Raw genomic sequence first — 25,363 nt, 5'->3', positions numbered from 1 at the left:
TACCGTAACAGCTTTTTCACTAAAAAGTAGTGAACAATTATCCAGATGACGATTATGTAAACCAATCTGGGAAGGGGACTTTAAAGGCTTCTGGGGCAGAGCCCTAAGGGAATTTACTTAGTTTTTCTTTTGATATGGCTCATCTACAGACCGAGACCTTTCTTTGGACACCTCTACCAAGTGTCTACGCCCAGCCGTTCTCTCAAATTAGTGGAGACAAAGTTTCCAATTAAATATTTAGATTCCCCATGTTAATCTTATGGTAGAAAACCCAACTTTGATGGAAGATCCTGCCCAAACTAATAAAGATTTCAAAAAATGAAAAACGCTTTGCAAAACTACAGATCAGGGTCAATTTTTTTGACACTTTAATCATCAAAATCGGTCCAAAAATGAGGGAGGAGTTCTGTTCACAAAAATCAGCTTAGCGTATTATATATAGGTCTATAGATTACCCATATTACTTTAAAATCATTTTCCATTTCTGTTGCCATGACTAGTGAGGAAAGTTCTTATTCATATGGCAGCATTATATGTTGTGCATAATAGTCTACTATTCTATAAGAATCTAGAAAAATAACTAACATCCTCGTAACAAATCTCATGAAATGTAGACAGATGCAAACAGACGTTTAGGCTCAACGAATGCAACAATCAAGAGAAACATCTCAATTGTAAAGGGTGCGCCAAAATAACCTGACGGTTTTTAATACTGAATAACTCAAGAACAAACTACAATTTCATGTATTAAATAACGTTATATTGTACACACTACAATGCCATTTTCATTTATGAAAAATTATATCACTCAGTTTATATCGCCTTCTCCTAAACACAGGCTTTCCATTTTTTTGCATTTTTGCAGTCACCTTCGCCTGATGAATAGAAGCAATCTCTTTCCTGATACACTGCTTGAGTTCAGGGATGGTTTGAAATTTCGAAAGAAACATTTTGCTTTTTAAGTATCCCAACAGCCAACAGTCACACAAAATTAAGTCTGTGGTTCGAGCTGACCACAGCACATCACCAAACCAAGAGATCATTTTACCGGCAAAGAGTTCACGCAAAACTGGCATTGAATAATTGGCTGTATGACAAGTTGCGCCGTCCTGTTGAAATCACGTGTTAGTCATCTATCCCTCATAACATCCTCAGTTGTGGAACCAAAAACCCCCTCAGTATTTCCAAATAGCGTTCCGAGTTCACAGTGACAGGGGGGTGTTCCCATTTTCGTCCTCAAAAACATATGGTCCGATGACTCCAAACAGTGCAACACCACACTGCACCACACTAGACAGTAACTTTCTTTTGACGACGTGATGTTTTACCAAACATAACCTAAAAATGGCATAACATAAGCAATCGTTCACTACAACAATGAGGTCTCTAGCTAGTATAACAGCTGACTTATTACAAAACAGAAACCGTCAGGTTTTTTTGGCGCACCCTTTACAAACCTCTCGCTAAGCAATCGAAACAATCGATAAGCGGAACATCTCGAGAAGGAACATTTCGATTGTTCAAACGTCTCGCAATATTTCGCACATCACTAACTTATACTACTTATGTTATATTGCATTTTTATTACCTCATCTACCAAAATTAGGCTATTCTAACCACTTTTTACCTTTGCCACTCTTGGTGGCAACGATTATTTCACCCTGAAATCGCAAAAAGCGCTAGAAATCAATGATTTTTGGTGTTTGAAATTTTTTGTACTTTTTATGTGTTTTTCTTATTTTTAGTCCATTTTAAAAACTTTTTCGGTAAATGCCGTTTTTACTCAGAAAACCTTGTATGAAAAATTGTAAAAAATAGCCTGTGCCAAAAATGACACATTTTTTGGTAAACAAAATTAAGTTAAATACAATCCAGCCTAGGGCCATCATTGCAATGGTATGTTTGGCACTACTAATGTTTGACGGTTTTCTGTAGATCGCTGAGAGAGTGATTTTTCTTAAAAACGTCTATTGCTTAGCGCATGTGCATTGAACTTTTCAAAACGGCCGCCGCGTTATCTGCAGTGTGTTTGTTGTTGCTGGTGTTTGACAATACTTCTTCAAAGTTATCTGGAGTTAATCTAAAATAAGTTCTAGTCCAAATAAACTTTCATCCAGTTTCAGATCATGCACACCGCCATCATACCGTAATGGTATCCTTAAAATAAAAAAAAAAATTAATATAATGAATCCATTTAAACTTCTTGTTAACGGGCTATTCTGAAGATAGGCCCTAAGTGGAATTCCCGCCCAAGATTTCAAACGGAAACAATTTTTTTATAAAAGAATATTAATTTAGGCCGATATTTAGGCTAATATATTTTTAAAGTCTAATAACAAACTAAATACATATACCGGTACACCATTTTTAGAGGTCAAGTAAGACAATAATGTAATAAGCTGTATTACCTATATAGTAATTATCCACGGGAGTTACCTCCATGGAGGTTACATTTTCTGTTCAGTCACTTGTCAATCCTAACCTATAGATTCATTAGAGTTTATGATTTCTGAAAGATAATAGGTGTCTCGCAAATAAAAAGATAAAGTTAAAATTTTAACATATGACATATGCATTATTTTTTGCACTCATGGAGGTTACAAGTATAAAAGTCACTAGCCTTGCGAGAAAGGAAATCTTGTTTATTAACAGCAAGTAGGATTGAGCAACAGCACAAAACCTCGACAAGAGGAATGCAACCTCTATTTCTCATTATCTTAATTTCCCAAACAGAAGCTTGTCTCAACATGAAACCCCCACCCATCCCTCTTCCTTCCTTAGTCTTTGTTTTGGCAAGTGTCGGTGCAGTGGAGAAACCTCTATAGGCATAAGACAAATAATGGCAGTATTAAACCTCGATAAAGCAAACCTCTTTATTAAGAATAACTCGATAATAGAAATTTTTCCCCTACCCCTTGAAATTTGTCTTATAGAGGTTTCTGCTGTATAGGCATCTGTCTCTAAATTGGTTAGCCTAACTATCTTTAAGGGTAGTCCAATAAGTTGAAATGAGCCTCGCCTATAATTTAAACTACACGGCCCGAGATTACTTTCCGAATGACCGCTATCCTAAGTTAGTGTTGATAATACAGTAAACCCTCATTAATCCGAACCCCATTACTTGCTTTTTCACCAGGAGTAATCACATCTGTGACGTGGATCGTCAGTTCCCTATCCCTTATTGGAGAGTGGCCTGATTGGTTAGCTCTTCAACTTCAATGTTTAATACCGCTTTATATACAGTAGGTGTTCTTACAATGCTGTACTTTGTTTAATGCGGACTGTGGATTGAAAAACTGTAGGCCTCTACAGATAAGATGATTGCACCAAACTGTAAACTTCCCAGTTTTTCAAAATTATTTTGTTCATGGTGGTTTTCTGTTCATCTTAAATTCAGGATACACTGTTGAAGCTTTTTCTAAAAAAGATTTATTTGCAAAGGGTAATTCATATGATATATCTCCCTCTCATCATAATGAGTTAATTTAATTAAATCTGGAATTAAATAATCTCAATGACTTAGATCCTTAATAAGTTTGGATCATGATGTTTGGGTTCTCTGTACCTTGGCTTGATTCTAATGTTAATAATGTGGTTTGGTTTTAGGTGAATATGACAGAAGAAAGGTTGGTAACAGAAGTCCCAAGTAGTTTGAAACAGTTGGCGAGACTGGTTGTCAGAGGGTTTTATACAATAGAAGATGCTCTGATCATTGACATGTTAGTACGAAACCCCTGCATGAAGGAGGACGATATTTGTGAGCTTCTCAGGTTTGAGAGAAAACAGCTCCGAGCACGCATATCTACATTAAGAAATGATAAGTTTCTTCAAGTTCGGCTGCGGATGGAAACTGGGGCGGATGGGAAAGCCCAGAAAGTCAACTATTACTTTATCAATTATAAGGTAAAAACATGTAATAAATACAAATTTGTCATGTCTAGTCTATACAGTAGAGAGTTGATTATCCCAAACAATTGGGAGATTGTAGGTAGGTGATAACTCGGATAATCAGCCAGTGAGGGAAAAATTATTGACATTATTATAAGTTTAATAGCAATAGATAATATTATGATTTAATTATTTTACATGTTATTTTGTGTATTTTTTTGTCATTTTTGTCATTAATGTGGTTTTCCACATTAACTTCCAACGTCACTGTTGAGCTCTCATGCAAATTTTGTGAAATGGCTTTGTTTCTTTTTATTGTTAGATATTGTTCAATAAAAGGTTACCTGTGTCCGCCGGTCGATCCTAATGTATCCTATTACAGGAGATGCATTTTGGCGAAATTAAATCGCCATCATCAGTCTTAATATAAGGTCTTGAGCATCCCCATTGGGTGCGTCTTGAAGTTTTGGGAACACATACACAAACTGTACACTTATACACATGACGAATAAAACACACAAATACATGGGTAGGCCTACTTTTATTTTTACTACGGACATGAAGACGTGTGTTCGTCGTGTGACGAGTCTCGACTGGGAAACTTTATACACGACCAACACGCGTGTTAAAACAATCTGATCTATTGGTCGAGGTAGTTGTTGAACAATTGTTTTTTTTATTCAAGGGATTAGTTTTTTTTATAATAAGTGATGATATTTGTATTAAGTTAGTTTCAAATTCTGTGCTATGAACTAATGCTGGTATGGTTTCCAGAATTTGTTATTTGTTACGAATAAGCTATGGATGAAGAAAGAATTAAAAAAATAACTAGTAGATAGACTTTTGGCCAGAGTTTTTCAGATGTAGTTAATTTTTTTAAAATTTATTTATGAAACTGTTTGTTCTAGACATTTGTTAACGTAGTCAAATACAAGTTGGATCTGATGAGGAAACGTTTGGAGACAGAGGAGCGAGATGCAACGAGTAGAGCGAGCTTCAAATGTCCCCAGTGTCATAAAACCTTCACTGATCTTGAGGTATCATTCACTACTTTAAGGTTTATGTGAGGGCCTAATGAAACATTGAAATGACATAATGCAATTTTTGCTATTATATAGGTGGGTTCTATCCAAATCAGCCAATAAACAAAAACAACTAGACTAGCGGTGGATGGTGCTACTCCTCCTTAGGCCTTAGTTCTGTCAGTGGAATGTTATCAAGCAATGTACAGGGTAAGCTGGTACTGTACAAGAATGAACTGTACCAATGAATTATAAGGAACAGAACTGGGACGCAAACGAGAAACTGTACCAGTAAATAGTAAGAGACGGAGCTGGGACGCAAATCTCCCAGTTTCACTGCCTTAAATGGCTTGGAAATCATTTTCAAATTCCCCTTCTCTTCTCTCCACCCTGTATTTAGCAGTGCTGAGAATCTGTTGTTAACCGAGCAGTGGTGCTACAGTAGGTAGGCCTACTTACTTTCTAAAAATGTAATGAAGTTATATTTAGAACTAAGTCTCAAAAACAAAGTTAATTAACAAGAGGGACTCTGCCATTGGTTTTGATGGAGCTTTCTGTTCTGCTATGTGTTAAAAATTTGGAATTTTCAAAGCCGTTTGGTTTGGTGACTTTCTAAAGCCATTTTTAACACCGTGCCCAATTGTCCATAAACCCCCATTTCACCTGTTGTTTGTCATGAGCAAATAGACATCTTAAAAATTAAACTATGACGATCGCATTAATGAATTTCAAAACACACTGTAGACTACGGCCATATCCTCCTAAAAGCCGTTGGGTGACTCTGTACAGCCAGTTTTAACGTCTAGAACTGTGTGCAAAACCTCACATTTCCCCATTTATTTGTCATGAATAAGTAGACATTTTTAAAACCAACTATGACGATTGCATTCATAAATCTCAAAACATATTGTAGGCTACTGCCGTATAGGGGAGAGCGGGGCTATACCGTACACATAAGGGAGATTCGTAGTTACATCGCAAAAATCAACCTTCATGAAAAACATGAAGTTTATGAAATTTATGAAATTTCATCCCAAAATTAAAAGAAAGAAGAAAAAGTCCACAAATGTAGTTCTCTGCAGACTTCGCAGCACTGCAAGCCGAATGGACCCACCCTGAATATGAGCAGCACCCTGTACCAGAGTTGTACGGTTTAACCCCAATCTGTATCTCGTGAGAATTTATAAACATAAACTCAAATTCTATCACTTAACCAATCATCACTAATAACCAAAAGAGAGCTTAAGGGATGTAGTTTATTATGATCTCACAGTTAATAGACTAGGATATAAGCTACTTCACTAACTTTTTATTTTGTACTGGACGAAAATTAGAAGCAAGTGAGTAGAAACATGTTTTTTTACTGAAACTAGCACGCATAGAAAAACGATTCAGATACTGTAAACTTGCGCACTCTGCTGCTAGATAGCAGCACTTGTCGGGATCACCTAGCTTGAATTCTAGAGTTAAAAGAAAATGGGTGTACGGTTTAGCCCCGCTCTCCCCTACTCACAAAAGCTGTTTACTGACTTTCTAAAGCCATTATTAACGTCTATATCTGTGTCCACCTGTCCAAAAACGTCCCGTTTCACTTGTTATTTGTCCTTGTCATGAGCAAGTAGACATTTTAAAAATCAAACTGACGAACTTGCATTCATGAATTTCAAAACATAGGCCTATTGTAGATACAAAGTCATATCTCCTAAAAGCCTGTGCCCAATTGTCATAAAACCTTCCATTTCAATATGCCATGCAAGCAAGTAGACACATTTTTTAACCTTACGTTTTTCTCCATTTCATAGATCTGTCACATAATAGCATTGCCTATACAGGGTGTCACAAAAAAGTGTGATGGGCTATACATGACCTAATTCTACATGCAAAAATAAGTCAAAAATGAAGAATAACATTTTTTGGATTTCAGCTTAGTGTAGCCGTAATCCGCCATTTTGTTTTTTGGGGAAAATATTTATTATTTCAAAATCCCTTTGAGATATTTTTATGAAACGCGGCAAAATTGTTTACACCATAGTAAGTAACATTTATAAAAAAAATTATTATTTTAACTTTCCAAATTTAAAAATGGCGGCCGTTTGAATTTTTTAATGCCAAATTTCATGAAAACCGGTACCTAAATCAAAATTTTGTAAACACAAAAGTTGTAGTATTTATTATGACAAATCCAACAAAACAAAAATGAATAAAATCGGTTCATAAATAAAGAAGCTGTGTTTATTTTAGTAATTTAGACTGAAATTACTTAATACGTTACATAAATTATTACATTACGTTTAATACATTTTTAATATTGATCAGTGGCTAGCAGACAGTTTCACAACTATATAACTATGAGTATGGAACATAAGGAAATCAGCTGTTTTCCCGTCCTCGCTCGCACACTTGGCGCTCTCCTTTACCCTAGCATGTCTACAGCTAAATTTGGGATGGGACAAAACTGAATTTTCAAATATTGGGGGGGACGCGTCCCCCATGTCCCCTATGGCGGCGACGCCCGTGCTACGTTTTACAGTAATACTTGTTACATTAGCCATTAGCCTATATTTGTATCAATGTTAATACTTATGTTGACACTATCTCATGTACCAATCTTTACATTTTATGAAATAAAGATGAAAATGAAATGAAATTGGCATTGACATTGTTGTCTCAATTCAATCTAAGATTTATATCCACCAACTTCAGTGTTTTAAATAAGTTATAACAGTAATTTAGGATTAACTGGTTATGCAAGCGGCTTGAACATGTCTAGGCAGATCAGTTGTTTGACTTCGCCACAGGAGAGTTCCGATGTACGTTCTGTCGTGAGATCGTAGAGGAGGACCAGTCAGCTTTGCCTAAGAAGGACTCCAGGCTGATGTTGGCCAAGTTCAACAGTGTGATGGAGCCTCTGTACGAGCTGCTGCGTCAGGTGGAGGGCATCAGACTGGCGCCTGAGGTACTCGAACCAGAACCAGTCGACATCAATACTATCAGGGGGTCAGTAGATGGGAAAGTGTACTTTGTGTTATTCAACTGGGCATTCTCTTGTGTTGTCCTAGAAAAGTTGTAACTCTTGATTTCACTCACTGGATTTTGTAACACTACAGGTAGGTTATTTCCGCTTTTGGTGAAATTGAATAAAACCTAATTTGTTGCAAAATATTGTAATGACCAATGAACATACACAGTAAGGAATTTACAAGAGTATTTTTAAGAATACAAAAGTATCAGGACATAAAAGAATTGATTACACAACAAACAAATAAAATAACATTGACACAGGTTTGTTTAAAATATGCAACGTTTGGATTTTAATGCAATCAAGAAAGGAATATCCATTTGTTTATTAAGATCCCAATGTACGTCATTGCCTCTCAAGAATTGTAGATACATTTCAAGAGCGGCAGTGACTGTTTGTGTGTGTAGTACATACAAGATTTTCCCTACCACCATAATTAACATAACACGCAGATTAACTTTTTAGTTGCACAGTATGTACACTTTCATTTAGGTTATATTTGCTTTTTTAAGCAGGCTAATGTTATTTGCTTAAACCATATGTTAGTGCTCTAAATAGGCAACAAAAGTGAAATTACCTTATTCAGCGAGCGGAAACACATAAAACCGAAATGAGCTAGTTTGCGTACTTTTTACAGGTGTGGCAATGTGATCATTTCCATGCTGTGGTAGAAAAAAAAATAATAATTTTTAATATAAAAGCTAACTATCAAAAATTTGGCTCCAATATCTATGATCATAAATATTTCCACTTCAAACCAACAAAAGTTAAAACATTGATGTTTGTATTAACACGTTAGCTGCCAAGGCTATTTTCGGGGGGGGATTGTTGTGTTGCCAACTACATGCTCACGTAATATTTTAGTTATATGATGTTATTTATACTTATTTAGGTTAGTTATAATGTTATCTGTCCAAATACCTATAAGAAAATGGCGGAATAAGTGTCACCCCGATCGGGGTGGCACTGAAATTCGACCATTTGGGATATATTTCATTTTGTTCGGTTGGCAGTAGCGGCATTTTGGCGCGTGAAGACAACAACACCTGCTTATTACTCTACTGGGTTATGTTTACTTCTTCTTGTGTTGTACTTTTTAGCTATTTATAACCTAGTTTTCGTGTTGGTTTTCATAGTGTGTTGTGGCTTTTGTCCAATATGAGTGACAATCTTGGTGATGAAGATATCGAACGTTTTTTGGGTTTACCAATGTCAAGTGAACTAGATTATGGCAATCTGAGTGATGGTTTTTTGGGAGGTAGTCCTAAAGACAGTGATGAGTCAGACGGGGACGACGAAATGGACATCGACCAGGACTTTCAACCTACCCTCCTGTCAATGTCAGAGAGCGAGCACAGCAACAATGAAGGTGATGTAAATGAATACAATATGAGTTTATTTTCAGCAACAAACGTGACTGATACCCAGACTGAGAGTGTAAATGACCAGAATGATAGGGAAAGTATGAATGAGGATTTGGATGAGGGCGCAGGAGGGGATTATTTGAATGGTGATGTGTATGTTACCTTGGGCGAAAGGTACAAAAAACTCAAGAAAAAGGAGGATAAACTTAAAATGAAAAAAGAGGAAGAAGACAAATGGAAGTTGCCAGAAGGCAGACAAAAAAATATTGTTTTTAGCGGTAACTCAGAATACAAATTTAATTTACCAAGGACTGCACAGCCGATTGATTTTTTTTCATCTTACCTAAACGATGAAATCCTGGCGGTTATGGTTGATGAGACTAACCGAAATGCAGCGCAGGTGCTTCAGAAAATAAGATTAAATCGTAGTAGTAGACTAAGAAAATGGCGAGACACTAACGTGGAGGAAATGAAAAAGTTTTTGGGCCTTTTATTATACATGGGCCTTGTTCCCATGCCCAGAATAACAAATTATTGGTCCAGGCGACTGCTGTACCGAAACTTGGTTGCAAATCGAGTTATGAGCCGAAACCGATTTCAACTTCTACTTCGCTTCTGGCACTTCAACAATAATGACAACCTTGATCAAGAGGGCCGTTTGGCCAAGATTTTGCCACTTGTGTCCCATCTCAATCAATGTTTCAAAAGAAACAAGAATCCTGGAGAAGATCTTGTAATAGACGAGAGTATGATCCCGTTCAGAGGTCGTCTTATCTTCCGGCAATATCTTCCCCAAAAAGCCCATAAGTATGGTATAAAAGTTTTCAAGGTTTGCGACACGACCGGCTACACATTGAAGACAAAAGTGTATATGGGTAAAGGAACCGGCATTGATGAAGGATCGTCCTTGGCAATGTCTTGTCATGGACCTCATAAATGACTATTTGGACAAGGGACATACTTTGTATATCGACAATTTTATACGTCTCTGGACCTGGCCAATGTTCTTCTCACCAGACAGACTCACCTTGTGGGTACAGTAATTGCAAACCGTGCATGGTTTCCACACAAAAAGACAATCCCACCAAATTTGACCCTTGGTCCAGGAGAAATGAGCTGCCTGGAGTACCCAAATGGCACGACGTACACCAGATGGGTTGACAAGAGGGAGGTACGCATTATGTCAACGAAACACACTAATGTGTATGAAGACACGGGAAAGAGGAGTCGAAATGGTACCCCTATACTGAAGCCTCAGGTAGTTGTCCATTATAACAAAGCTAAAATGGGCATCGATTTGTTCGATCAGATGTCTTCTTACAGCTCGGCTGTAAGGAAATCGATGAGATGGTATCACAAGGTAGCGGAGGAAATGCTCCTTGGAACTGCTGTTGTCAACGCTTGGCTTGGGTACAAAGAGGCTGTAGGTGCCACTGGCCAAGCAGCAAAACGTCATGTGTACTCCATCACAACTTTCAGAGAGAAAGTGGCTTACGCTCTTCTGGGCCTTCGTGACGAAGAAATCGATCCCGTTCGAGTGACTGGCCACCATCATCTAACGGAGACAGCCAAATTTGAAGGAGAAGGCCGAAACAAAAGGCGGGTAAGATGTCACTGCAAGATCTGCTACCAACAAGCTCAGAATGCAGGCGGGCGTGAGACTGCTAGGAAATCGAAGAAAGTAAACACATTTTGTGAAACTTGCCCCCAGAAGCCGTTTTTGTGCAAGGACTGTTTTAGGAACACACACAAGTAGGCCAGTCAACTTTTTACTTTTCTAAAAGCAGTTGTCATGTTTTTATTCATTATTATACATATATTTAGTTTTTTTTAGCAATGTAATATTGTTTACAGTTTGACATAAAAGATTTCAAAAATATGTTTGTTTTCTTTCTTATCTGTTTTTCATCAGTATCACCCAAATACTTACTTTTATGTTTAGGTTAGGGAAATAATTTCAGTCATAAGAAACAAAAAACTCGTATAAAATATAAACACCAACTGAATAAGATAAACGTTACGTCATTTTATGGTGCATATTTCAATAAAGAGTAGATAAAATTGTTGAAAAAAATAGCGTCACCCCGATCGGGGTGACAACATTTCAGTACTTTGTGACGTAAGTTTGGACATTTTATAAACATCAGAATGCAATATAACATTGATATCTAGTTAGCTTGGAGTATGTATTTATAAGCCACAATGTTTGATTGCCGTTGAACATCAAAGACTGTCAAATAGCGGCAAAGAAAAAAACCCTTACAAATTACATGTGTCGCCCCGATCGGGGTGACAGTGCTCACATACGAGCCAACTGGTGGCACCCCGATCGGGGTGACGTGGCAGCTAACGTGTTAAAGTTATCATACTAGTCAAAAATTAAAGTAAAAAACTAGGGATGGACGAGATTGGATTTTTAGTTTAAGACGAGATCGTGACGGGATTTTCCTTCTCATACGCAACGGGAAATGGACGTTCAACATTATTACCTGATTTTGTAACATTGTTAGATGATTGTTTGGATACAAAAATAATAATAATAGGAAGAATATTTAAAATCTTTTATTAAAAAACATCAGCATAAAAAATGTATATTTATTACACCTAACTTATTAAAATTTGGTACGATTAGGAAACATGGTGATATCAGTTAGGATAGAGTTGAACTTATCCTAAAATAAAATAAATCATATAATAAAAGCAATATTAATTTGTATAAAATAGTTACTTGTTTTTGCTTTGTTTATAGTAGTAAAACATGCCTCACATTGCTTACACTTGACTAAACTTCTCAAATGATAAAATAATTAACGTAATATTTACATGTAAAGAATTAATTAAATAAGAATGCCTTCGAAAAGGAAACGCAACTACAACGCGCTCCTGTATTGCGGGTATTGCATTGACTTTCTACAGGCGTTTTTAAAAATTTTTGTTAATTCTCGTTTAAAAAAAATCTTGATAAAAAAAATTTTGTCTTGTATAACGAGATTTAAAATTTCCCAAAATTTTGAGACTTGACCATCCCTATCAAAAACAGAGCCAGGATCAAATAATCTGTGCTCCGTGATTGAAAAACAATGTCACCTATATCTTGCATTTGTGCCTGAATTTAGAGGGTTCAAAACAAAGATATACTCTCCAATCCAAACCATTATTATACATTGTTTTACAGTGTACCAGTATCATAAAAATTTGTTTAGTTCTGGCATTGACTTTTGGATGTTGAAGTAGTCATCTCATGTATAAGAACCAGAGCTGTCGCCAATATTTTATTAAAAAAAGAACACAGTTCTGTGAGCCAGCTAAACAACTGTGGACTTAAAACTTTAATTTGAGGATGTAACGTCTAGTTTTATTGATATTCAATGGTTCCAGTCATTTGATGTTCAATAATGAATAAATTTCATATCTATTACATTTTTGTGTGAAAGTATAATGTTTTCGGCCATATTTATTTATGAAAAATTTTGTAAACAGATTTCTATTGACTTTTAAAAGGTTGTTTTGCGTTTGTCATTTATAGAAATTGTGACGTTTAGGCAGTATCATCTCTGCTAATTTCTTTAAAACAATTATGTTTTACTTAACCTACTTAACACATTTGCTACCACAATAGTAGGCCTACTAAATTTTTCTGAAGTGGTCTACAGTCTACAGGGATATCTGTCGATTATGTACATCACTTGGTCTGTGGATAAAATGATTAGTGATGTCATATGATAGTTTGGCAAAACTGTTTTTCACTTTGCCACATCACTGGCCAGTGGTCTGTGTGTACTGTTAACCAAGTGACACCTGGTCTATGTGTAATATTACAATATATACCTTGGGCCGTGGCAATGACCGCAGCGTTGCAAATATGGCGATCGGTAGCTAACGTGTTAACTTAAGTTCTCAACTAGGCTAGTATATTGCAATATGAATTGTCAATAAAAAACCTATTGAATCCACTCCTGAATGTGAAACCACCTGGATAATCATTCCTCGGCACTTATTCCAGTTATACAGGCAAAGAAGTGGATATGTACGATTAAATTAATTAAACACAAATATTAAGATTATAGTTTTAATGTGATGCAGGCTGGACCCCAAGAGGCCGGGCACAGGCTTGAGGCCGCCAGGGGAACACTGGTCAGGAGAGGCCTCACGAGGGGGAGGCTTTGCTGTCCAGGAGGCTAGAGTGGATGTCACCATCGGAGAGGAGGAGAACACTGCGGAAGTGGCCAAGAAGGAGAGGCCGGTCTGGATGGTGGAGAGTACGGTCATTTCCAATGATCAACAGGTAAAATTGCTTTATTTTTTAAAAGAATCTGTCAACAAAATCAATTTGTAATTTTTATGGATGGAAAAAAACAAAAACAGATTTAGATGCACCTAAGTTCTTTTATTAACATGCAAGTGTGTTGTTTATATGTGTGAAAAGATGACTAACTTCATAAAAGCGATTTTTTCTTCCGTGTGATTTACAATGGTAAATATGGACCAAAACCAGTTGCCACTTCAACCACATAGGAATACTAATAGGTGTAAAACAATGGTGTAGTTATAAATTTTTCAGTGTGGAAATGGTCACCAGTGTATTGGAAATAGCCAGGTCGTCTATTAAATATATAGGATGTTTGGAAAAAGCAGATTAGGAGGGGGTTCCTAAGTTTGCCCACCCTAATACACCACTGATGTTAAACCATTTATAGTATAACTATTCTGGTCTGATAAAGTCAAATCACCAGATGTAAATGGTAAGAGTTAAGAATCTCCAAATTCAGATAGCCTATGACAAAATTACCCCACATCCACATCTATATTTTTGTAATCCTCTTTTAGTTTTATGTCATTTTTTAACATTTGTTTATTTCTCTGTGAAAAAGTAATATTTTTTGTGAAAACTGATGTAAAAGAAAATTCTGTTTTCCTGAGCAATTGTTATAAATGCTGTCTAATAGTCTCTGTGTAATATCACAATCTGTGGTAGAACTAGTGAATTAATTCCATATCATATAAGAAGGTATTGGAAAAGTTTGCATTGCTGAAGAAGAGAAACCATACAAGATTGTCATTTCAGACAAATCAAACCCTTTGACGGTTAGCCAAAATTTTAGTACTCTAAGCCATAGAGGGTCTTTTTAATTTAAGACACAGGCTGCCCCTTGATTAGATCAAATCTTGATAATAAATCAAAAGAACAGGTACAGTATATATTTATACTTATAATTTAGATAACAGGTTTCATTGTTTCATTCTTTATGGTAAAAAAATGGTTTGCTGTTCAAGAGTGTTTACCACAATAACTGTCTAATAGGATAAAAATGCTATATTACAGCTCAAAGGGAAGTAGGTATCTATGTTACAAGCATGATCATTACATTGCAGAACTGTAAACACCTTTTTTGATGTTAAACAAACATTGTTTAAGAGTCGGCAGGACCACCGATAAATCTTGGATTTTCTGCCCAAAACGGCAATTTTAATGGTTGAAGCATTTTACGGCATTGTTTATTAAGATAAAAAGTCGCAAAATATCTCATTTTAAAGTTACTGATACCGTGGATGTGATTTGCTAGCTACTTTTTAATTGTTATTATTTTGTCAAACTACATAAATATCTATATATTTAATACGCTAGGCATATTTATGTCATAATTGTTTTGGAGTGGTGGTTCTACCGATCAACATGTTCAAGGTGTTGTTAGAAAGGTCTTAGCATGTAGTTTTGCCATCAAACAAAAAACTTTGGAATTCCATCAGGGCTCTGCCCCAGTGGCCTTCAATGTTCCCATGTTATTCTTAGGGAGAAAATGTTTGTTTATATTTAAACAGATGAATACTTTGAAATTGACACTAATATTTGAAACAGTTGGTTATACCAAAGATTACATATGCTACGCAAAATAGATATTGCACCTTACGGCAATTTTGTGCCAAGTCGTTTTTGGATGGGGCCACCTTCACGTAGTTGGGTAGTCCCTCAACAGAGGCGCTGTGTCAAGTCTCGATCTGCATTACCATTCAAGTTCGGGTGTGTAACCCGCTTCCGGGTGTGTTTCGTTAATTTGTCGGGTCGGGGCGTTACGCGTCCCTGATAGCCTAGCCGAGCTGGGTTATTCCGGGGGTCAATTTTGTTCGGGTTTTCCCGCTTTTGTCTCCTAAAGTCGTTTTCCTGGCTCAGGCGGGAATATTTTGCCTCTTGGCTTTATTCGTGCCTCATCATTGCCAGGAAACGAGTGAATAAAAGAGGGAGGGCGAGATTTTGTCTCGAAGTTATATCTTCGTGCGCGACTCTGTTCACAACCTCCTCGGTGGAGTGTTAATTATTTATTTAATTTAATACCCTACGTCCATGCGCCACGGACCGAGCAGAATTAGTTTGGATGCGTCTTTATTATTTAAAATAATACAATGCGTTTCGGGCGAGTGGACTAGTTCAAAGCCCCGTGAGAGAGTAGGAATATGGAAAGGTGCAAACGAACATACAGAGTAGGGCGGAGAAGGGTCGTTATAGAAAGAGTAACATACGAGACACACACACACACACACACAGACAGGTTGAGCACACAAAGACTTATTTCGAATAGATTAAGCCTAACTAAAAACTAACTTATTCCCAGATTTTCCGGGATAGCTTAGGTCTAACTTATAAATAGCTTATTTCCGGGATAGATTAAATCTAGCTAATAACTAACTTATTTCCGGGTTTTCCAGAATAGGTTAAAGCTAACTTATAACTAACTTATTTCCGGTGTGCCCGAAGTAATAGAGAAAGAAGAAAGAAAAGTTTGTGGCAAGCAACAAACATTCATAGTCATAAAGTGACAGAGTAGGAGACTTATAGCTAAGAGCTTAAGTGCTAATTAAATCTAACTTATTTCCGGTGTGCCCGAAGTAATAGAGAAAGAAGAAAAGCTACTTAGCAAACTACAGCTAACCAAAGCAGTTAGCTGCACACACACAACACATACAACACACAGATCACTCAATTAGCAACAGTCCAGGAATCGAGGAAATGGTGAAGAATGGAAACAGAAGTTGGGGCTTAACTGTCTAACGTCACGGCGAATTAAAATTCCCAAAGCCAATACGAATCCCCAAAGCCTTAGTTAAGCGTTAATAGTCAAAGGTTAAGCAAAGGTTAAGCGTTATGCTAAGATTTGAAGCAATTTCTAAGGTTAGTGTGTTAGTAGCGGTGTCGTATCATAAGTTAGAATATTTAAATGCATATGGTTCAACACATCAATAATTAGTGGAAGGCTAAATGAATAATTAATAATGAAGTGGTAAATATGGTAAAGAATAGTAAAGCAACTACCTAGAACATTAACAGTTAATAGCGGCTAAGCAACGACATAGAACATAACTACTGTGCACTGGTTCTAGTGTAAAAGATAATGAATAGCTACAATGGTTAGTGTAGTTCTGAAATATGTACAAACAAATTAAAGCGTGTTAGTTAGTAAAGAAGCCAACAAAGTATTAAAATCACTCTAATAAATTCACTATTAATTAACTCTTATTCCCATAGATAAAATATCTCACAGCTGAAGTGCTGCTACAGTAATTACGAACAACATTAACTACAAACTAAACACCACACATTATATTTAGGTAACACCGTGTTCTCACGGACCTACGCGATGAACAAAACAAACAAAAAAAAACACACGAATATGAAAAGCCACCTTGCGTGACCGAAACCGATCGAACTTGAATAGATTTAAACAATACAAATAAAACAACACAATTAAAACAGAAAGGAATTATAACCGGGCGGATCTCGTTCTGACCGTTACTTCTTTGAACTCACGGTCTATAAATTATGTATTGAACGAAATTAAGATATTCCACAAATCAAAGCTGATCGTTATATATTTACAGAGTTATTTTAACAAAACAGATAACACTCTATGTTATAGTAAAACGATAAAGATATTCACCGGTTTAAATAAATCGATCTCTGTTAATAATTCAATTAAATTTAAGACGAAACTTCCCGCGGACGTTTGACTTAAATAGCGTAATTAATTAACAGGAAATAAACGGTAGCGAGTGAGGTCGAGTTATCCTAGGCGCCCTAGGATATTAACAACGGCGAATGTCGTCCACTTACTTGGCGTGAGCGAGAGTGTAGGGTCGGGCGTCCGTCTTCTGCCTAATTGCTCAGGCCACTGCTCCTGCTTCCTGCTGACTGTCGACTCTCGCCGACCCCGACTCACTGTCTCTCCGAGCGCCGCGCATATCCAGCGCTGTGGCTGGGGTTCCTGCGCAGGCGCGGGCGACTGATGCGCGGCCCGGTGGGACGGCGGTGAACCACAAGATCAGCTGTTGCTGAACTTGTGTCATATGCTAATTTGTTTTGTTTACATTTTTGAACTTCGGCGAATTGGCGAGGCGATTCTGCATAGTAAGGGTTTAGTTTTATTATAAATATTGACGAATTTTATGAACCCTTACAGGTGAGTTCGGTAATGTTCGCGTGCTCGGGATTTAACTTGCCTGTACGCAACGCGCTCGCCGACCCGTCGTCATCGTATCTCTAGTTTGAAAGCGCATAGCTGTCATTAATGTACCATAACTTTATCTTTTTACAAAAATGGCAGTTATTTAATTCAAAATTAAAGTGACCAAGTAACAAAGAGCTAAAGGATACTGAAGGTATACTGATTGCAGTCACAGTGATATAATAAGCTTACAATGTTATACTAATTTTTGTGCATTGAATTTTAACGTACGTTTAGAGAACCCTTAACAATTTAGAAATTTATAAATCTTATAAGTTTTAATAATTAGTGACTATTTGTGATTTCGTCGACTTTTCTGTTTTCGGAATTCGTATCCACAAAGTTTGTTTCAGGATTTCTAGACTCGCGCAATACCGGTATCTTGCTACTAACTTGCACGATGAGGAATGTAGGGTTAGTCAACTACTACCTAACCATTCACTGGCTACTTGGCCTTTTAAACATAGCAATATACACATAGTTTGTAGGAAGAACATTTATCTACACAGATCGGCATTTGTTTTCAAACTATGTAGTATTTTATCACATTATTGGTGTTTTGTAAGTGCCTTTTGCAACTGAGCTTTGAAGAAAATGTAGAACATAAGATATAAAATATAGATTTTAGATTTGGATTGTTTTATATAAAAAATCTTTCAACTGACGACTATATAAAATAAATTTAAGAACGCATAGTTTTAACAACAGTGGAACCTTAGTTGTACATAAATTAAAGAGGTTATCTTTACCACGTAAAAACGATATTTAGGTTGGAAATTGGAGGTCAGTCACACTCTCTCAATCACACGAAAGAGAACTAACCCGAATGACCCGACATCCCTATCATAACTGTTTTTAGGCATACTCTAAAGATAATGAGACATTGACAGTATAAATACTGGTGAATTTATCGCTATGTGATGAAGGGGCTGCCGCGAGACGGTGGTGATCGTCTGTAGAGGCAGTACTGAGTGTAGACTGCTGAGTGACTTATATCACAAAAATTGCTTGGCTGCAATATCTATTTTGCGTAGCATATGTAATCTTTGGTTATACTAAAATTTTGCACAAAATCAAAACATAACCAAAAAAAGTTCGACAAGACTATAAGACGTTGACCAGGACGGCCAATAGGAGGAGGTGGCCGACGAACTTCAACTGGTAGACACGAACGAAATACAAATAATGAAATAATACTATCATCGTTGATAGCCGAATACAGCAAGCACCCTTCCGTGCTGGGTTTAAGTGTGCTCTCCAACAGTCGCCAGAAGATTTAACATTCAATTTAGGACTGTTGGATAATCGGTGCATAAGCTGTTGATTTTGGAAGACAAGGAGGGGGGTAGGACTATTTTGAAAACAGAAGACAGGAGATATTAGATGAGTGGCAAATGCGTTGGGAGCAGAGTGTTCTATGTTAACGTTTTAAAGGTAAACTTTCGTATTTATACCTAACATCAGAAAGAGACTGGAACAAGATTGGGAGATGGACCATTATGAAACGCAGTTTGTCACAGGACATTGAAAATTTCAAGGCGATTTTGTGAAGATTTCACCAGGTGGAAGAGGAAGTATGTAGATGTGGAGAAATGCTCACTTCAGGAGACAAATAGGTGAGAACAGGAATATGTCTTGGATAAGATAGGTCTAGAGTTGAGAAAATAAAACATGATGAGTGACAAGGTAGCAATTGAGACGTTTAGAAAAGTAACTAGGGAAATAGGGAAAGACAAAGGATACATACAGGCATTAAAATTTAAAAAAAGAAACAAACAAAAACTAAAAAAGAAAAGGTATGAAAACTTGCCCATGAAGGGGAGAGGAAAGGTTAGAGCGAATCTCAATGATCCCTATCGCTTAGGGCGGTATGGGGAAGGGAGTCGTGCTGGCTTTTGGACATACAATGTGTCTGGAAACCCAATGCAGCTATGAGTAAGGCTATTTTTGTAGAAAATACTATTTACAACAAATGTTGATTATATCGATCTATTATGTACATCTTTAGTATTTCCATAATCTTTGAGTCAAATATTTAAAAGTCATCAGAAACAGTCAGTTATTCGTTTTAAAATAACGCCTGTAATACTTAGCAATTGCCCGAATTCGAGCAACAGGTACACTATTATTGACTTAAACTATGATTTTTTTTCTCTCTAAAACAAAAGTTTTAAAAATCAATTCACACGGAAAATATATTTAAGAATCACATACAATTTTCTGCTCGGTAATTAACTTTTCGGTGCATGATTAATATGCTTCAACGTGAACATGTTTTTGCTGATCGGCGCTCCCCGAGTTACCAAAGAATTTGGAGCGCTGTAGTCAACAGAGATAAAATTATTGACTCCTGTCAACTCCTAATATATCCTACACAGTTTTTGACACACTATTATAACAGAGTCTTCAACTTTTCTTTAGGTAACAAGATTTTTAAACTTTTCAATATTTGCTTTGGAAGTGCAATCATGTGCCTTTTAAAACCTGACTAATATTTATTTTACAGCTTCGTTGAGAGTCAAAGAAACTCATATTATGCCACATATTTTGTAAAACACTCTTTTGTTTGGTGAATTTTCCAGACACTAGGTTACTTTATTCTAATCCAGCTGATTTAACCGGAGTACAGCTGATTTTAACAAATTGTTCTAGAAAAGTATAGAAACCAGCTGCTTGGAAGTGTAATTTGTGGGAAACACATTTCAATACACATCCATTTATACATTTCAATGTAACGTGTTACAGACAGATGACCTGGTGGGAGCCAGTGCGGAGGCAGAGCGGGGGGCAGCTACTGGAGGCGGGGCCAAGTCAGGGGGTGAGGACATCATGTCTGTACTGCTGGCACATGAGAGGCGGGGCAGCACAGCCCCCGGGGCCGCAGCCAAGGCCATCCTGCCTCCGGACAGTGGCTCGGAGAGTAGTAATGACGAGGACGACACTCTCAGGGACATTAATGTTCCATCTCCAGGTAAAGTCATCAGTACTAGGGTAATATGTGCAACAATTAACACTTTCGCTGCGGCCTACTGCTATAGCAGTAGCGCGGCACTAGCACTGCACGCGGTCTACTGCTATATCAGTAGGGTGCTCGCCTGCCAAATATTGCGTCTGTCTGAGCCCAGCACTTGACCTGGGACGCTGTGATTGTTGCCAGGCTGTAGCTTAAAATACGAGCTTTATTTTGTGTGTAGGGTACTAAACATTTCTGTAAAATCCCATCTGGCAAAGCTTTTGTCCCCGTTTCGGGGATTTTCTCTATTCAAGCCATATTACTCTGCCATAGGACTCTGGTTATTGATCCTGGTCTAGTCCGTTGCTAAGTTCAGTTGTTACAGACCTAAATTCAGTTATCTTAAAATATTCTTGCCTCGGTTTGTTCAGGTCGGAGGAGGGGGGGGGGGAGTAAGAGAAAACAAAGGTTAGGTTGGATACAATGTATAATATGCAGTTTGAGATTATAAACCCTACAAAATAATTAAATAAAATACCCTTGGAACAATTTCTAAAGTTATATCCGACTACCACAGAGAAAACTTAATTAAAATTTATAATATACAAAAGTTCTCCGGCTGTACTGTAGACACCTATTTACACAATTTACTCCACAAAATCCAATAGTCTGTGGCACTATGCAGGGACGCTGAAGTGAGGTTGCACAGCAATAAATAAAAGTATAAAGTCTGTCTACCTTGGTTTGATGATCTAGGAAGTCCTTGGGTTAACTCGTTACCAGTTTGGGTTATAATTATTGAATCCAACTCGTATTAGTGTATTCCAATTTAGTTTTATTCCAGCTTCATTTACGTGAATAGAGCGAGACATGAGATCCTTTGTAGGCTATACATAAGAAGCCTGAAATAACCCATGATATAAATAACAAGTGTCTTATTATTGATTATTTCATTGTAGATAAGCATTTTAACCAAACATTTTTTGATAAGTAAACAATGCAACTCAAAAGCTTTTTGTGAGCAATATTTAAGACATTTCATTATTTTATTTTAATGAAACATTATTTACTTTTAAACATAAGCCAAGAATTCATTATACTTTTTTTAACACTCAAAAATTATGTATGACATTACAAAACAGCTCTTTTTTTTAGAAAGGGAGTATATACAGCTTTACAACAAAAAGTATTACAGCCTAATAAAAATACAAGTTTACAAGGTTAATCAATTTTCAAGGATAAATATACAACAATTGAATAATACCGGTAATACAACATTAAATTGAACCATACAATGTACATACCTGATCAATGTGCCTGGTAAAATAAACAAGTTAATTTTTACTGTACAAAACAATTAAACACATGATAAAACAATTAAACACTAGAATTAATTGATACATTTTTGTCTTTGACAAAAGAAGAGCATTTTAAAATAATTATTCATTGCAAAATCAACTTTCAGTATGTATACCTTTGTTTCTAAACAATCAATTAAATATCATTTCTCAAGTTACAAACAACAATTTATGAAAATTTTGTAACTTCAAACTTGTAACTTTACCAACAGGTTTTAGTTTGTCCAAATCTGACAGGTCTGTACAATTCAATTTTGGCAGTTTGAAATCAAATTTACAAATTATTTAAATCACTTGAAACTACAAATTTCTTGAAAACACCTTAAATCTAATAAAATAATACATGGAATAAACTTACCCTAAGGCTTCTGCAATATTTTTTGTGTTATTCAGTAAGTTAAGATAATCCTGTATGAAAATGATTGTAACACAACTCAGATTTTGTCAATTATAATATTAATAGACAAATTTAACTGCACTGTACTCCAAACCAAAATATGTGAACTAATACTGACTAAATAACAAATCTTCAATAATTATTGGACATAAATCCCCACAACGGGCAAGTAAACTATGATCCAACAAGTAAATATCCTGCTACTCAGAATTCAGAGTTAGAACTAGACACAGAATGGAAGAGTACAGAAGGGGTTTGGGGGGAGGGGAAAGGGGAGAGGTATTGTAGTTGATCGGACATGAAAGAGATGAGGAATGCACCTGAAATCCAAGGTCTCTTTGTCTATCTTTCCTGTTTCCAACATATTTTCCTAAATTCAAGCTAGCATGAATTTCTCTCCAAATAATACGTAGCTAAATAAATATATTTTTGTATTTTTCTTGTTTATATATTTTTTTTTGTATTTTCTTCCAATAAAATAAAATGTCACAATCCCACCCTTCCTTAAAAGACGAAGGCGCCTCTCTATGGTGATCTTCATGTCTAGGGTTCGTCAGGTGGTCTATCGGTGCTAACGTAGGGTCTCAAGTCTTCGATGTGCCATCTTCCAACATTCTGCCCATTTGTGTCGGCTAGTTCATAAATCAGAGGTGATATTTTCCGGTTGATTACATAAGGTCCGCAATATCTAGGAGCAAATTTTTCAATGATCTCCTTTTCTTTGTTTGACTGGGTAAATTTTCTTTTCCAAACGACGTCTCCTTCCTGAAACTCCATGTGTCCGTCTCCTCAGGTTGTATTGGCGGGCACTCCTCACATAAGCCATTGCTAATCTCTGTTTAACTTTTTCATGGACGTTCTTTAGTTCTCTTAGACGGCTCTGATCTTGAAGTGTCTCTGGGTTTGCAGTTTCTAAATTTTCTTCCAGTGGCTGCGTTATTTCTCGTCCAAAAACTAGACTGGCTGGAGTGTATCCTGTGACTTCACTTTTAGCAGTGCGAAGGGCAAATGCAAGTTTTGGAAGACAATCATCCCATTTCTTGTGAAAATCTCCAACATAAGAACGGATCATTGTGATTAATGTCCTGTTGTACCTTTCAGTCGGGTTCGCTTGAGCATGTCTCCTAGCATTGAAGAACATTTTAACCTGGTAAGAAGCACAAAGGTTTCTTGTTGATGCTCCTATAAACTCAGGTCCGTTGTCTGAAATAAGAGCACGGGGTATTCCAAATATTAGAAAAACTCCTTCTTCTAGATGCTGGGCGATTAATTTTGATGATAGAGATCTTAATGGAAAGAGTAGTGTAAACTTAGAAAACAGATCGGTCACAACTAAAATGTACTTGAATCCTCTTGACGTACGTGGAAGTGGTCCGATGACATCTGCAGATATGATTTCAAATGGTGATGAGGGGAGACGGGGGTTCCCCATTAGTCCTACAGGTTTCTTCTGTTCAGGTTTTGAGACTTGACATGTAAGGCAGTTCCTCACATACGATGCCACGTCAGCTTTCATCTTAGGCCAATAATACAATTGTGATGCACGATTATATGTTTTATAGAACCCAAGGTGGCCTGCACATTGGTCATCATGACATTCTCGATACACTTCATGTCGAGAATCCTTTGGAACAACAAGTTTCCACTCAAAGCGGCGATCAATTTCCGGTTGTCTTGGCCTAATGTATTTGTAGAGGTTATTTCCTTTAACCTGCCATGAAGGGTACTTTTCGGGATAATTTAAAACACTATCAAACATTTTCTGGAACCAACGATCTTTAGTATCTTGCTTTACTTCAATCAAAGCTAAGTCAATTTCTTCTTCTTGAGCTTCCTTTGTTGCAGTTCTGTGTAGGTCAGCTACTGCGTTATCTTTGCCTTTCCGGTGTTTTAATTCAAAATCAAAAGCTTGCAGACGAACTGCCCACCGGGCTAAACGTCCTCTGGGATCCTTAAGGTTTGCTAACCAGATTAGACTATGATGGTCGGTATATACAGTAAACTTGGCTCCTTCCAAATATGATCTATAATGTTCAATTCCCCATATAACTGCCAAACACTCTTTTTCAGTTGTGCTGTAGTGTTTTTCAGCTCGGTTTAGAGTTCGGCTTGCATAAGAGACTACGTGTTCTCCATCCTCATAGTGTTGTGTAAGAACACATCCAATTCCTACGTCTGACGCATCACAATGTAGCTCGAATGGTAAATCAAATTTAGGGCAAGACAAAATTGGTGCACCTATAAGAAGTTGTTTGATTATGCGAAAGGATTGTTCAGCCTCGTCATTCCATTTGAACACAACATTCTTGTGCAATAATTTGGTCAATGGTGCAATTTTTGTTGCATAATCTGGTATGAATCTTCGGTACCAGGATGTGGCTCCAATAAAACTTCTAACTTCCTTCTTTGTAGTCGGTGAAGAGATGTCAGCTAAGGCAGAAACTTTATCTGGGTCAACATGAAGTCCTCTGTAGTCAACTTTGTATCCTAAATATTTCAACTCCGATCTACACAATTGAGTCTTTTCTTTGTTTATGGTTAAACCTGCAGCTATTAAACGTTCAAAAACTTCACAAAGAACATTGATATGTTCAGAAAAGGTTGAAGTGACAATGATTATGTCATCGAGAAAAACAAAAACTGAGGGCTCTAATTTCGGTCCTAATATTTGGTCAATTAATCGCTGCCAAGTAGCAGGAGCATTGGTAAGACCGAAGGGCATTCACTTAAATTGATAAAGACCCCTGTTGGGTATGGTGAATGCAGTCTTCTCCCGGGAATCTTCTGCGATTTTGATCTGCCAATAAGCAGATTTTATGTCAATGCTGCTTAAATATCTCGCATCTCTCAGTTGGTTCAGTATCTGG

The 25,363-nt window shown here is 36.9% G+C and overlaps 1 protein-coding gene across 2 annotated transcripts in view; it reads left to right on the top strand.

The window, feature by feature from the left end:
- The window catches only part of LOC128986570 (general transcription factor IIE subunit 1), a 38,721-nt gene that overhangs the window by 4,400 nt on the left and 8,958 nt on the right, over positions 1–25,363 (top strand). For both annotated transcript variants that reach the window (XM_054407003.1, XM_054407004.1), the window contains exons 2-6: positions 3,607–3,903; positions 4,797–4,925; positions 7,681–7,907; positions 13,377–13,578; positions 20,534–20,759. In XM_054407003.1, coding sequence (XP_054262978.1) covers positions 3,613–3,903; positions 4,797–4,925; positions 7,681–7,907; positions 13,377–13,578; positions 20,534–20,759 — 1,075 coding nt within the window. In that variant the 5' untranslated portion in view covers positions 3,607–3,612. The remainder of the gene's footprint in view (positions 1–3,606; positions 3,904–4,796; positions 4,926–7,680; positions 7,908–13,376; positions 13,579–20,533; positions 20,760–25,363) is intronic.

This window comes from Macrosteles quadrilineatus, unplaced genomic scaffold (assembly GCF_028750875.1).
Source record: "Macrosteles quadrilineatus isolate MER2022 unplaced genomic scaffold, UCM_ALF_1.0 Scaffold_2__2_contigs__length_208266976, whole genome shotgun sequence".
Classification (NCBI taxonomy): Eukaryota; Metazoa; Arthropoda; class Insecta; order Hemiptera; family Cicadellidae; genus Macrosteles; species Macrosteles quadrilineatus.
The sequence above is the reverse complement of the archived record's forward strand: the minus strand, read 5'-3'. Positions and strand labels throughout refer to the sequence as shown.